The sequence below is a fragment of the Panicum virgatum genome, chromosome 2N (assembly GCF_016808335.1).
Source record: "Panicum virgatum strain AP13 chromosome 2N, P.virgatum_v5, whole genome shotgun sequence".
In the NCBI taxonomy this organism is placed as follows: domain Eukaryota; kingdom Viridiplantae; phylum Streptophyta; class Magnoliopsida; order Poales; family Poaceae; genus Panicum; species Panicum virgatum.
In genome coordinates this window covers 24,911,829-24,927,679 of record NC_053146.1, presented here as the reverse complement: position 1 = coordinate 24,927,679, position 15,851 = coordinate 24,911,829, and the positions used below count along the sequence as shown (strand labels likewise).

The 15,851-nt window shown below is 46.2% G+C and overlaps 1 protein-coding gene across 2 annotated transcripts; it reads right to left on the bottom strand.

Moving 5' to 3' along the window:
• Nucleotides 1-2,008: 2,008 nt before the first annotated feature.
• LOC120660117 (CCR4-NOT transcription complex subunit 10-like) lies at nucleotides 2,009-13,591 on the bottom strand. 2 transcript variants are annotated; one of them, XR_005669353.1, is made up of 7 exons: nucleotides 13,204-13,590; nucleotides 12,372-12,458; nucleotides 5,812-5,988; nucleotides 5,587-5,673; nucleotides 5,442-5,513; nucleotides 2,287-4,254; nucleotides 2,009-2,252 (listed from the first exon to the last, which is right to left on the bottom strand). XR_005669353.1 is itself a non-coding variant. In XM_039938471.1 (6 exons), the coding sequence occupies exons 1-6, from the start codon at nucleotides 13,387-13,389 to the stop codon at nucleotides 2,389-2,391; spliced, it is 2,475 nt and encodes an 824-aa protein (XP_039794405.1). In that variant the 5' UTR covers nucleotides 13,390-13,591; the 3' UTR covers nucleotides 2,009-2,388. The 2 variants fall into 2 exon arrangements, 1 of the variants encoding a protein (XP_039794405.1); XM_039938471.1 differs by having other exon boundaries at nucleotides 2,009-4,254; nucleotides 13,204-13,591.
• Nucleotides 13,592-15,851: the final 2,260 nt, after the last annotated feature.

Genomic DNA, 15,851 nt, shown 5'->3' with positions numbered 1-15,851 from the left:
TGCAAACATTGTCAAATTTAAGTCATTTTTGAAGAACTTTTATTATATAATGCAAGCGACAACAAAAGAAATGATATTTTGCATAAATTTCTAAATAAGATGAGTGGTCAAACATGAGGTTAAAAAAAGCAAATGAATTATAATTTGGAACGATGAGATTAGTCTCCTAGAATGTGGATCATTGTTGAATTTAGTGCGGAACTAGTAATAAAAAGGATCACGATTGTGAAGTTGATTGCATGTAGCCTAGTGTTTACAAGAGTCTCGATAGCATCTCAGATCCTGGGTTCGACTCCTCATAAGAGAGAATTTTCTAGGATTTCATGATGTTGCGCTTTTAGTGGTAGGCGATGTTTCCGTCGATAACGAGATGACTGTGGTGAGTTCGTCAATCTCGAGGATTTGCCGGCTCAGTCTTGCTTATAGGGGTAGGATTTGCGTACATGCGTTCTCAAGGGTAAGTGTGCATTGTGAGTGTATGTAAATCTAAAAAAAAGGTTTATTGGATCATTGTTTCGATTTTCAGTTCTTTTGCTGGTCATAAAAAAGCTCAATCTTTTCTTCTCAATAAAACTTGGTACCTTGGGTCACAAGTCACAAGTACTTTATGTTTTAACAAAAAATCTAGTCAAATTTCTAGAACTTCCCATTCAATAGCTTTTCAAATGTTTAATTTGAAAAACATACCAACAGATTTGTAAGCCTTTTTTATCTCATATATTCGTTAGATGTTATCACCATATTCTAATAGAAAGATAGCGATAAAAAATTGTACACCTAAGACCATAAAAAGCAACCGCCATCAACTACTTTTAAGAATGTTAAAAAAAAGCGCTAGGCGGTTTCTAAGCAGTGACCCGCCGTCTAGAGCCTAAGCGAGACTAAGCGAGCCTAGAAGTTTCCAAGGTGGTTATCTAGGCGTTTTGCCAAAAAGGCAAATATCATGTGTAGATGAATAAATTATATAAACATAGTAGCTGAATAAGTGAATATAAATGAATTGATCCTGGACATACCTTAGTTGATGCATAAGTGATGTTCCTACATTGCAATTCAAGTGGACTGCAACTATAGCAGACGAGAGGAGCAGAGGAGGCAGAGGAGCAGAGGGAGGGAGCGCCAGAGCAGAGGATTTGAGCAGAGTGAAGGATCTGAGGAGAGGAGCAGAGGGAGTGAACGGGAGCAGAGCAGAGGAATAGAGGAGAGGAATACAGGGGAGGATTGACCGTTAGCCTAGCCTAGCCTGGCCGGCGACCGGCAGGTAGGGGCGCGCATGGGGGGGATGGCGGGGAGAGGCGCACCTGGCGGGGAGCAGACCGACAAGGAGGATCTGTGCCCAGACGGGAGCAATCCAGCGGGGAGGGGCGCACATGGCAGGAAGGGTAGACCGGCGGGGAGGAGCAAGAGTGGTGCCCCCGGTGGGAGCAATCCGGCTGGGAGGGCAGACCAACAGGGAGCAATCCACCAAGGAGGACCTGCAGCCGCCTGGAGGAGGTACGTCTCCAGGCGAGTAGGAAGAAGTCATTTCCATGCCACCTTTTCCTCCTCCCTATAATTTTCCTACACGAACTCTTTCGACCACACCCAAACCCATCTGCGCGCGCTTCCGAACCCATCTGCGCGCGCTTCTGTGAGGCCAAAATTTTTAGCGTCGGTGAGCCGCGCTCCCACTTCAGCACCGCCTAGACCTCTTGGACGCCTCTAAATCACTGCCGAGGCACCACCTTTCACCATCTAGGCGCTGCAACCACCTTGGGGTCCACCTACACCACTAGGCCAGGCAGTACCCCTCATCGCACCTAGGCGGCCACCTAGTTCCACTTTTTGAACATTGTTGTTAAGTGGAGGCAATATTTCTTAGTGAAGTAATGATTGCAAATGCAGGATAGTGGTAAAAGTGTTCGTCATTCTTTAGTCAAGTTATTATAAAAGCAGTATGCAAAAGCAAAACCCAAGCAAAAATAAAAAAAAAGGGACACTGTTAGGACGATACCGAGTCGCTTCCAAGTTCAAATGAACATCAGCACCAAGTGATGATTCATCTTAACATTGTGCATGCACCCAAAAATACACATGTATCGGATCGCAGAGCTCTTGCACATTGTTCTCCAGATTGGTTTCTGAATACATAAACGGATATAGGAAACTATTTTGATCACTTGGCCACCCTTCAGTCCAAAGAGAAGCGAATTAAAACGATATAGGCCCAACACATTACACCCCTCAATCTGGGAGGAAGCTAAAAGGAGAGCTACAGTTCACTTATGTATGGTACACAGGAGGAGCATTACCATCTTTGATCATCGTCCACATTGGGGTCAGGGTCCAAAAAGATTGTAATGGTAATTGTAAACTACAGAAACCATGAAAAGGAATTCTTCTCTAAGCTCAGCTGCTGGCAGCTACACTACTTGGTCTAAATCTCACATTCCTACAGTGTCTCAACTTTGCAACAGCCTCTTGGGACTTCCCCTGCAGAAGGTCCATGTAAACTGATGCTAGCACTGCCCTAGGGTTGTTGGGTAGCATGGCAAGGCCACGGTTCACCAAATAGTCAGCCTGCTCAAATTCTCCCTGCATAGCAGCGGTCATGCCAAGGTCAATATACAGAACGCCTCGAGCTTCCTCGGGCTTGAGGCTCTCCAAGTGCAATTCTTCTGAGGTCAGTTTTGTCACAGCAGGAGCAACCGTGTCTTCACCATCACTGTCTTTCTCAACTAGAGCCTTCTCACAGTTCTCGATGTTGTACGGCAGCTCAATATCATTGCCATCTTTGATATAAACTGATAACTCCTCAGCAGCGTCCTTCGGTCTTTTCAGAGCACACAGAGCTTCAGCTGCATATACATGGCTGAGGAATACATACATCCTTGAGCAATCAGTCAGCTGCAGTAGTGACTTCGCATAAGACAAAGCTTTCAAGTGATTCTCAAGACACAATTCAACAAATGCCAAGCTCCCCAGGATGGCCTGTCTGATTTTGAGGTTCTCTTTTCTACAGATCTCATCGTACAAAACAAGAGAGCTCTGCAAGGTGGCGTTCAAGATTGTTCCCTTTTGTTCTCCATTTACATTAGCCAGGGTTGGGCCTGAAGGTGTTTTAGATTCTGTACTTACAGTGCTCTTCTGACCCGAGCTTTTATGTCCTTGTAGTGCTCCTTGGTTGCAATCCTCTGTATCAGATGGAGTGACCAGATTTTCCTGCTCAGAAGCATCCAATAATAGCTGGGCATTGAGTAGACACTGTCTAGCAAATCTAAGTGATACCAAATTGTTGTGTTCATCTGAAGTCACACCTGCAGAATCTGAACTACTTCTTGAGTTCACAGGGTTGACAATCAACTGCCGCCATTGTCCTGACCCTACAATATTGACTTCAATCTCATCATTGCATGAAGAGGCACCACCTGCACACAGGAGACCCTTTTCCAGAGCTAGCAGACTACACTCAGAAAAGCGGAGCCAGAAAAGGGGTCGTTTGTAGAAGAGCGGCGTGGCCTCACGAAAACAGCAAGCTGCTGACAGAGGCTTCCCACACATCAAATGTTGGATACCACAGTTGTAGGAAATAAGACAAGACTTGTTTTGTGATAATGCAGACAGCTTCAGTGGTTTCTCTGAACGAAGAGATAAGCTGTATTTCAGTGCTTTGGTAAAGCACCATATAGAGGTATGATTAGATCTTTGTTGGTGGAGTATACATCCAAGGTTGTTGTAGAACATAGCTAGCATTACTGGTTCAGTCCGATTATTCGGTGTGCTTAATAGCTTCACAGCCTTCCGGTAGTTCCCCCGGGCATACTCCAGCTGAGATTTCAAGAGAAGCTCAGTAGATGAATCCCTACCGCGTGCCATGTTCATTAGTACTTTCAGTTCTCGCTTCGCAACCTTAAGGTTCCTTGTGAGCAGTAGAAGCCGGACCTTGTAAATCTGCAGCCTAACTTTCAAATCAGCAGCAGTAGCAGCAAGATCAGCAGATGCCCTGGAGAAATCATTCAAGATAGGCCTGCCCAGATTCTGATGTCCATCAAAAGTAGAGTAAAAAGATTCAAATTCTATTGATTCATCTGGGAAACTTCCTGATGGAAGGTTCTCGCATCCACCACCATAAGCATTTGAATCGGAATCTGCAGGCGTGTTACTTTTCGCAGGAGGCTTAGGTTGAGCCAATTGCTGCTGAGCCATGCTAGCATTTTCATTCTGGTTCGTTGTGTTAGCTATTCCAAATGACCTTTCCAAGTACTGTATTACCTCCTGTAAGCCAATAAGAAATCATAAAGTTAAGATGAATACAGTCTCCTCTAGGTGAAAGTCAATGCTCCATATCCAGAAAGAAACAAGGCCAAACAAATGCTATGACCGACTATACAGGCTAAGATCACTACATCTGATAGTAATAATGTCAAAAGCTCAAAGTTCTAACACACACAGAGCAAACCGTAGGAGTTTTTACAAATTGATAATTAACACAGAGCAAACCAAATCTAACAAATCTAACAAATGGCACACTCCAAATCTCTCACTAACAATCATCTGATAAAAGAGAATCCACAGTGACAGCAAAAATGTCATAGAAGGATGCAATACCAGGAATCATAAGGGAATAAAGTACATAAAATCCAACATACTGCTCCAGTCCCATAAGTGAAGTTTTGGATTTCATACCCTCACATTTCAAATTTTGGCTAAAATTATGTTTTTGTGTCGTGTTTGGATGTTTGAAAATGGTACAAGTACTATTAGATTTATATAAAAATAGTTCATTGGACTTTACTTTTGCTACATTTTATATACATATTACAACAAAGAGTAGTAGTCAAAGTTGTGTGTCCAAGACCATGTCAATGTCCGTCTCTTACAAAGAGTAGTAAAAAAAATGGCATGTACAACCAGAGTGAAAAGTCAATGCTCAAATCTATCAAGGAACAAAGGCCACGCAAATGCTTTGACTGACTATACATTCTAAGATCCCAATTAAATCTGAGTATATAAACCTCAAAAGTTCAAAGTTCTAAAACAAATTAAACTGTCGCAGCATCATAATCACCCAAAAACCAACATTGACAGATGACTGCATGCTTAACAAATGCTACACGACAGATCCCTCTCCCACATTAACAGTCATCATAATAAGGAAAATAACAGCAACAGCCCAAAAATGCCATAGCAGGATATGGCACAAGAAAGCATACCAGAGCAAATTAGCAAAACCCAACATGTCAAATATAAATAGCTTACAAAGAATCAATACTAAGACCGACTTTATTGTTAAAATGTCATTTGTGTACAGCGTTGAATGCCCCACGTGGCACACATTACAGGTGCCTCAAATTAGCAGGAGTACTCCTAAGGCAGCATTAATAATGCTTGCAAAAAAAAAAGTTTGCTAGATCCAATGGTTTTAGGTGATTACTGCAGTCTACACCAAGAACGAAACTTACCGCAGCCTTCGTCGCATCTTGCAAAGCTAATGTAATGTCCAATAATAGAAAGCATACATGAAGAGCAGTTGTCTGTGAGAGTAAAAAATAATTAGCGTTGAAACAATTTTCCCTTGTAATTAAGCTGCTAAGTCACTAATAATACCTCATCAATTGGTTCAATATTTCGGTACAATGGGTCCAAAATAATCAGAGCAGATTCATAGTCATGAAGATGATAAAGGATGACAGCCTGCAAATTTATCAAGTCTACGATCAGCAAATTACAGAAAATTTTGAGCTTATATTGAATAAAATTTTAGTTCATTTGATATTGATCTTATGGACCAGAAAATCAATCACATAGTTACAGCCACAGAACAAGACGTACTGTGTTGAATGTTATTATGGTTGTGTCGAACTCATCCCCATAGGTTGACGCATTATGTGCAGCAGAATATGGTAGCACTTTGCCACTCCCTCTTGATCCTGAAGAAACATTGCTTCCTACCCCATTGGCAGAATCAGCTTGTTCTCTAGATGCACATGCAAGCTCCTCACATCTTTTCTGAATAAATGTAGTGGTAGAACATTAAGAACAAAATTACCCCAACTAAGAAAAAAATATATACACCAAACTTGTAACATAATACTCCCTACAATTGTAAAACCTGTCACTTTTAACCAAAGCCCACGAGACAAGAAAAACATAGTTCGAATAAAGTAGGGGCAAAAAACTCTATAGTAATATGACATGCACAAAGTATGGCAAATGATCATATTTAGATGTTGCAGGATTCATGGAAAAGTTCACTAAGGCAACAATGATCATATTTAGATGTTGCAGGATTCATGGAAAAGTTCACTAAGGCAACGTGCCCAATAATTATGAATTACAGTGGTCAAAAGAGATAAGTATTGCATAGATGTAGTACACTACAAAATGACAGTATTTACAAATATAGATGCCAATTGCATGATTACACTAGGAGGATAGTTGTAAACACTGATATGTTTCGATATGCATCATACAAAAAATCAAACATTATGTTTCACAAATTATCGAAATACTGGTTTAGGACATACTGCAACACCTACCATGAATTAGATCTTTAAAAAAATAATCATGGAACTATTTGGGGTTGCAATGCCACTTAGCTGTTTGAAGGAGTCTCATATTAACTGCTACTTATACATATACTATTGCAATACACTACTTTGTGATGGCATATAAGCCTAGTGTTTGTATCTTTAATTCTGTTTTAGACTTGCCTTGGCTTTATGTTTTTGCTTTAGTACTTTAGTGGTTGAGCTGTTTTTGCTCAGGTGGTGCAGGCAGCCAAGGATGCAGCGGCCGCGGCCAAGACCGCGGCGGAAGCCGCCGCAGCGCTACGCGAGGAGCAGGATGGTGACGAGGACGCGGAAGGCTCCATCACGCCGAAGGATCGCCGCTGCCGCGGATCGCCGTCTCCACCACGGCGTCGCGGGCGTTCTTCGGTCGTGCAGGTCTACTGTGAGATCGGGACTTGATGGCCGATGCTCACGCGCTCCAATTACTAAGAGTGGAGCCTTCTCATGAAGGTAAAGCTCCAGGCGTGCTTCCTCTGGGACGCCATCACATGCGACGGCGTCGACTACGAGCAAGATCGCCGCGCGCTGGAGGCTCTCTGTGCCGCCGTCCCGCCGGAGATCGGCGCCAGCATCGCCAACAAGGCCACCGCCAAGCTCGCCTGGGAGGCGATCGAGGCCAGACGTGTTGGGAGCGACCGCGTGCGACACGCCGCGCTCCAGCGCCTCCGCGGCGAGTGGGAAGGTCTTACCTTTCGCCCCGACGAGCAAGTTGAAGACTTTGCCGTCCGCCTCACCAATCTGATGGAGCAGATGGTGCGCAACGGCGACACCGATCTCGACGAGGGACGCGCCGTGGAGAAGTTTCTCCGATGCATGCATAAGAGGTACGAGCAATTGGTCTTCTCGATCGAGACCCTTCTCGACCTCCAAGATCTCTCCATCGACGACGTCGCCGAGCGATTCAAGGTGGAGGACCGGGACCGGGCGTTGGAGGAGCAGGGCAAGCTACTGTACTCCGAGCAGTGGCGCGACGGCGGCAAGAAGGGGGACAACGCCGGCACGGCCAAGGACGGTCAGGAGCGGCATCGTCGACCCCGTGGCGGAAGGAAGAACAAGCCCAGGGGAGATCGCGAGGCTGGTGCTGGCGACTCCGGCGGCGGGCGCGGGGAGAAAGGAGGTGACGCCGACGGCGATCGCAGGGCGAACCGCGACGACACCTGCCACAACTGCAATCGCGCCGGGCACTGGGCAAGGGACTGCCCCCAACCTCGCTAGAACCGCGGCGCGACTCACGTCGTGGAGGGAGACGTGGACGTGGGGCTGTTCCTGGTGCACGGCATCATCGAGCTGGGCGCACACCAAGCTGCGGCGCACGGCCACGTCCTCCAGCTTGACGAGCTGCGAGCCCAGGCGATCCTCAACGCCACCGCCGACGAGGAAGCGATCGACGGATGGTACCTCGACAGCGGCGCGACCCACCACATGACTGGACGCTGCGAGCTCTTCGCCAACATCGACGGCGACGTGCGCGGGTCGGTGCGGTTCGGCAACGCGTCGAAGGTGGACATCCAAGGCGTCGGCTCCATCGCATTCGAGGGCAAGAATGGCGAGAAGTGGGTGCTGCACGGCGTCTTCTACATCCCAGCGCTTAGGAATTCCATTCTGAGCATCGCCCGGCTGGATGAGGGAGGATCGGAGGTGAGGACCAAAGATGGAGTCTTGAGGATGTGGGATGAGCGCGGACACCTGATGATCAAGGTCCAACGCAGCCCCAACCACCTCCACATCCACCACTTCGTTGCAGCCGAGCCATCTCGCCATTCCCGCGCCCCGTCACCGCAGAGTGGTGACGTGCTCTCTCTTGCCACTCGCAAGGACGAGCAAGCCTGGCTGTGGCATGAGCGCTACGGCCATCTGCACTTCGACGCACTGCACAAGAGTGCAAGAAGGACATGGTGCGCGGGATGCCGGTGATCAAGCGCGACGGCCATCTCTACGACACCTGCGTCGTCACCAAGCAGAGGCGCGCTCCGTTCCCCGCTCAAGACAAGTACTGCGCGCAGAAGCAGCTCGAGCTCGTGCACGACGACCTGTGCGGCCAGTGGCGCCGGCGACGCCTAGCGGCCGGCGCTTCTTCCTGTTCCTGGTGGACGATGCCACGCGCTTCATGTGGGTGTTGCTGCTGACCACCAAGTCGGCCATAGCAAACGCCATCAAGCGCACACAGGCGGTGGCCGAGAAGGTGTGCAGGCGCAAGCTGAACGTGCTCCGCACTGACAACGGCCGAGAATTCACCGCCGGGGAGTTCGCCGACTACTGCGCCAACGAGGGCATCACGCGTCACTACTCTGCTCCCTACTCAGCATAATAGCGTAGTGAAGCGGAGAAATCCGACCGTGGTGGGCATGGCGCAGGCGCTGCTCAAGCAGCGGGGCATGCTGACCAAGTTCTGGGGAGAAGCGGTGGTCACCGCGGTCCACCGTTGAACAGGTCGCCGACCAAGAGCCTGCAGGGCAAGACGCCCTACGAGGCTTGGTATGGGCGAGCACCGGCGGTGGCGCACCTGCGTGTCTTCGGCTGCCTCTGCTTCTCTAAGGAGCTGAACCAGGTGCGCAAGCTCGATGATCGCAGCCGTCCAGGTGTGTTCCTCGGGTACGCGGACGGTGCCAAGGCGTATTGCGTCTACGACCCGGTGTCCCGGCGCGTGCTCGTGTCCCGCGCCCTCACCACCGCCGGCCACCACGCCTACCGTGTCATGCTCGCCAGCTCCGGGGGAGCATGAAGACGCTGCGTCGCCGGCTAGTGCGTCGACTCTGCCTTCCCCTGCCTCGACGTCGCGCGCATCGCCCTCCTCTGCTCCGGCACGTTCCCCTACTCCGAAGACTCCAGTGGCAACAGAACAGGTTCCGGCGGAGCTGGCCACCCCCCTGGTGGACGACGAGGAGCTGCTGGACGCGTTCTACGGCGGCGAACCCCTCCACTACCGCACGATGGACAACATCCTCGGCGAGGAGTCCATCCCCGAAGTGGAGCCTCGGGTGTACGCGCAGCTGCACTTGACGCACGATGGTGAGCCGACCACGCACGCGGAGGCGCATGGCAATCCGGCATGGCGCAAGGCAATGGAGACCGAGCTCAAGTCTGTGGAGAAGAACCGGACCTAGGAGCTCGTGGATCCACCGGCTGGACACCGCCCAATTACCCTGAAATGGGTCTTCAAGCTGAAGGACGAGAAGGGGGCGGTGATCAAGCACAAGGCGAGGCTGGTGGCGCACGGCTTCATCCAGCAGGAGGGGATCGAAAATGAGGACACGTTCGCGCCAGTGCCATGGATGGAATCCGTCCGTGTTCTCCTCGCCCTGGTGGCTCGGGAAGGATGGCGCCTGCACCACAAGGACGTGAAGTCCGCCTTCCTCAACGGCAACCTCAAGGAGGTGTACGTGTGGCAGCCACCGGGCTTTGCCGTTCCCGGAGAGGACGGCAAGGTGTACCGCCTGCGCAAGGCGCTGTACAGGCTCAGGCAGGCGCCGCAGGCCTTGAACGCGAAGCTAGATGCGACGCTCAAGGAGATAGGCTTCCAGCAGAGCGCGCACGAGGCGGCGATGTACTGGCGGGGCAGTGGGCACTCTGTCCTGCTGGTTGGGGTCTACGTCGACGACCTCGTCATCGCCGGCGCCGATGCAAAGGTGGTGGAGGAGTTCAAGGCAGCCATGAAGCAAAGATTCGACATGAGCGATCTCGGGCTCCTGAGCTTCTACCTCGGCATCGAGGTGCGCCAGAGCGCCAGCGGCATCTCCCTGTCTCAAGCACACTACGCCAAGAGGATCCTCAAGCTCGGCGACATGATGGGCTGCAACTCCGTCCACACGCCAATGGAGGAGAAGCTCAAGCTCAGTCGCGAGAGCGAGGTAGAGGAGGTCAACGTCACGCACTACTGGCGGTTGGTGGGGAGTCTCCGGTACCTGGTACACACCCGGCCGGACCTGGCGTTCGCGATCGGTTATGTGAGCCGGTTCACGGAGCATCTACAGGCTGTCAAGCGCATCCTCCGCTACGTGGCTGGGACGTTGGACTATGGTCTGGCCTACAAGCGCATCCCTGACACGGCGAGCTTCGTCGGCTACTGCGACAGCGACATCGCCGGCGACGTCGACACAAGAGCACCAGCGGGACCATGTTCTTCCTCGGCGGTTGTCTGGTCTGCTGGCAATCCATCAAGAAGAAGGTGGTGGCGCTCTCAAGCTGCGAGGCAGAGTACATTGCCGCCGCTTCTGCAGCAACACAAGCGTTGTGGTTGTCCAGGCTGCTCGGAGAGCTGCTGGGCAGCAAGGTGGATGTGATGGAGCTCAAGGTGGACAGCAAGTCTGCCCTTGCGGTTGCCAAGAACCCAGTCTTCCATGGCAGAAGCAAGCACATCAGGATCAAGTACCACTTCATCAGGGATTGCCTGGAGGATGGGAGCATCAAGGCTGACCACATCTCCACTACTGATCAGCTGGCCGACATCCTCACCAAGTCACTAGGCAAGAGCAGGTTCTTGGAGATGAGGAAGAGGATTGGGTTGGAGCAGATCACCCAGCAGTAGGCTTAGGAGGAGATTGATGGCATATAAGCCTAGTGTTTGTATCTTTAATTCTGTTTTAGACTTGCCTTAGCTGTCAAGTTGATGCCTTGGCTTTATGCTTTTGCTTTAGTACTTTAGTGGTTGAGCTGCTGGCTATATAAGCACAGCTAACCCCCCCCCCCCCCCCCCCTTGTAACCGTGAACTTCAATTTTCCATTCCAATCAAGCGGCCTTTGGTCAAGCTGACCTCCGGCCTTTACCATGATCTATGTGTGTTTTGGGCATCACTTTGAACACAGCCAGCTGCTATCAAGGTCATAGCAGCTCCAATATAGAAAAGTAGGTTACACTAGATATCACAAAGAAAAATAAGCCAGCTGTAGTAGGAAGTTCAGAAGCATCACATGTTAAAAAATTCAAGTGTTAGATCGACAAATAGAAATTTCCTCAACGTGCTAAAGCAAAACATTAATTTAACCATAAAGGACACACTGCTCAGAATATGAAGTAGTTTGTTTGTGGTGCAATAAAAGCAGAATATTCATGAATATAACTCACATACACAAAAATAACAGTGTAAGGTGTTTGTTGGGTTATATTATTTCACATTCAGATATAACAATATGCCCTAGAAACCCGAAACAGATTATCTTAATGCTTGTACTCACATTAACTCTTGTTTATAGCAAAACATTTTCATAATTTAAATCCTTAAGCCCCTTTTCATGTAAGTATACTGAGTGATTATCACAATTCTCAGCATGTGGGTTGTATCCTCTAGTCATATAGGACACAACTGCTTTGTGTACACATGCACATCACAGCAGATCTTTAAGTACTGGTAAAGTTTTTTATGTGGTCGCAGAATCCAATCCAATTCTACACTTAAAGAAACATAAAGCTATGCAAAACATAATACAAGGATAAACAACAGAATCCACTATCTATACATGAAAGGATTTTGTCCAATGTTTTAAATAGCGGGCTATAGGATTTAGCATTAGAGTCCTAAAACCGCTATTAGCGCCGCTATAGCCTATTATTTCCCACTCCAGTGTGCTATTTCTACTGCAATGGTCATAGCGGCAACTCCGCGAAACCACTACTATTAAAAATATTGATTTTGTCGCTAGCCACCCATGAAATACAAAATCATCCATGCGAAAATATCTTCAATTGGATTAAAAAGTCATTTACTCGTAAAAGATAAGCCATTTCTGTTACTTTACTGCATAATCAACATGTCAATCAAATGAGCCCTCAAAAAAAAACATGTCAATCAAATGATGTATAGTGAGCAGGGCAGATTCACCAACCTTAACATCACCAAGAATTTTAAGCAGCCTCTCTGGATCAGGACAACCATCCAAGAAAGATTTTGTGATGGCCATATTATGGTGGACCTGGAATTGCAAATTTGTGACATTAGATGCAAGAAAAACAAAATTTGATAGAATAACCATTTCTTCTCCAAAAGTGAAAGAAGAAACACCATCGATCCAAGCTGGCAATTGTCCTATAGAAAGACAATGCATGACTATATCATCCACCATTCCAAATGAATAGTTCCCTGTTCTTAGGAAAAATTATGATTCCAATTTAAAGCCTAAGGCAACCATATTAATGAGGCGCTGGCGTAAGCTTCACGGAACAAGTGACATCACTAAAAAATCACGATAAACCTGGCCGGCAAAATCTATGTCCAATAGCATGCCAACTGGCATTGGTACACGCCAACCCACAACACACTCACAAAACATAAACATACAGACTAACACGGACGTTGAGTCAAACCGGTAACAGCAAGACTGGGTGGAGGCATTCACAAATAGAGCTCAAGCAACAGTTGCAAGCATCACGGGCAGCGAACAGACGCACACATGGCAAACCCACGCAGCTACTAATACATAAGCAAACCTTGCAGTACCCGTCACCAGACCAGAGCACACAGCACAGCTATGAATGGGAACTATAGTTGGCAATTGAAACAACCCCAATGCACAGATTCACCACCAGAAGCTAGACACCGAGAGCTCCTAACCCTCCTCACTCCCACAGCTCCCACAGACAGACCCCGAGAGCTCCTAACCCTCCTCGCTCACCCACAGACAGAGAGTAGTAACAAGAGAGCAGGGACGAATCGCGCACCTTGGGATCACCCTCTTTCTTCTTCAGGAGCCCCGCGAGGAGCTCGGCGCAGTCCGCGTGGCGGCGGCCCTGGAACGCCACAGCGGCTTCCTTCGCCATCGCCGCCGTCGCGGAGAGCATTGCTTCTTCCTCCGCCGCGGGCAAGGGCGGCGGCGGCGGCGCCTCCTTCACCGCCGGGGGCTCCATCCGCCGGATCTCGACCGGAGGGAGGGGTTGAAGCGCAGGCGCGGGGAGCGATGGGAGCGTTGGGATCGCGCGCCGCCACCGGGAATCGGATCGGCGGGGAGGCAGGGGTTCGGGGGCGTGGGGAGGAGGCGGGCTAGGGTTTGGAGGAAGCGACGACGAGGGAGGGAAGGGAGAGATGCGGAAGGCTTTTTTTTTTTTGAGCAGTGCGGAAGGCTATTGATAGAGAAGAGGCCGCTGCTTTCCTTTCCTGATTTCACGTCTTTTACGAATTTGCCATTGCTTTTCCGGGGGCAGCTGCAAAAAAGCAGCTTAGAGTTATACAGTAATTATTTATATAAATCTATATATGTAAGCAAAATAAGCTAATACAACTATTATCAAATAAAGATAGAGTTCGTTGCTGTCTACTATTTCGTCTACTACTCTAACTCAAGCTTCCGTGCAAAACAACATCAACTAAAGTATGTATTAAATATCACATTGACAACTAAACAGACAGCAACTATCAAAACTATTGTAAAGCTGTCTACATATGTCAAATAGATTGCAGTTGTCTAAACTGTTATACATACATTTATGTCCAGCAATAGTTACAGTTGCAAATACGTATTTGACTTGCTCATGTGGAAAGTACACTCTAGTATTACTAATTAATTAAATTCTACTCTACCTTCTACTCTATTTTTTTCATTTTCGGAGCAATGGGTGAGTGAACGGGCAAGGGGTTTCGCATACATATAAAAGAAGAAGCTCTGCTTCAAATATATGTTTCTTTTTTCAGATATAATTAGAGTAAATATGTTACTCAAATATTTTACTTCTGAGCATACTTTTGATCATTTATTCTTAACTTCATGCCAGCGTGTTTTGAAAATTTTATACTTCTAGATAAATAAACTTTGTAATTCAAAAACTTTGCACTTCAAAGTTGTGGAACTTTCAACTATAACATTGTAAACTCTATGCTCCCCACTCTAAAACTTTGTAGTTCGAATGTTTAGCTTCTAAATTTAGGAACTTAAGACCAACATGTTTCAAAATATTGTACTTCTAATTAAACAACTTTATAATTGTAACAGTAATTGCGACCCGTGAATAGGAAATAGGGAATATCAAAATGTTGACAACAGTAATTTGGTAAATAGTGAAAGGGGTGCAGGATGAAGCTTGAGCCATTGCGAGCGTTTATTGCTTAAACCATCAAGATGAATTACTAAAGGATGGATCAAAAGGTTTATTGTCCTTGTGCTCACATGGATCCTCTTTGCTAGCCAGAAAGACACAGACCTAGTACTTCAAAACAATTATATTCGACAATACTACCAAACAATATGACTTCACAATATCCGTTTGATTCTTCATCATGCTCTTCAATATATTTCTGAAACTCGCTAGTTTTAGTTTACTGCTGCACTTCAGAACAAGTAGAAGTGATTAGAAAAACACATTAGAATCACAAAAATACTTTATATATGTATCTAGATATAAAAATATATATATAAAAAATTAAAGGTACAAATGCATATTACATAAATGCTTTAGGGTGAAGAAAAACAAATCCAGGGCTAAACAAAAAAAGACATACATGAAAAAATCATACATAAAACTTTTAATTTGTACATTAAAATCTTTATATTCGAATCTTGGAGGCTTGAAATTGTAGTAGATAACCTTTCAGCTTGGATAATCTTTTATGTTTTATTAGATATAAATAATATTATATGTTCAATCTTTTAGATTTTCACTTTGGATATAGAAAAATTTTATATAATGTAATTTTGAAGAAAAATATTCATTTACTTTGTACACAAATAACTTTTGAATCACATATCAGAAACTTTCTACGTTGTTCTCAATAAACATACCAATGGTATGTTTAAAACTTTGAAATACATAAAATTTCTACTAGCAGTTATCTATTGGAAAAACCGATGAGATTATTACATCTTTAATTCCTTGGGAGTTTGTTGTGGCACCAAAAATCGGGTACTGAATTACGTAGAAAAAGAGGTACCTATCTAATGCTTGCATGAGTTGACCAGTAACTGTATGTTTTGATAAAAAAAATTGTGTTGCAAAATTTTAAAATATGAAAAACTGTGAACTTTGTACTATCACAATAATGAAGTTTCTAGTTTCAAAAACTTTCTAATATGAAATTGTGAATTCTATACTACCACATTAATAAACTTTGTAATTATAAATTTTTAAATTTGAAACTATAAATTTCATACTACCACATGAATAAATTTTGTACTACCACTTTAATAAACTTTGTAGTTTTGAAAAGTTTCAAAATCTGAAACGTTGAACTTTGTAGTACCATATTAATCTAGTTTTTGTAGTTCCAAAACTTCTAAATACGAAACTACAAATTTGTACTAACACATTAATAAACTTTGTAGTTTCAAAAACATTCAAATCTAAATCTCCAAACTTTGTAATACCACATTAATAAGCTT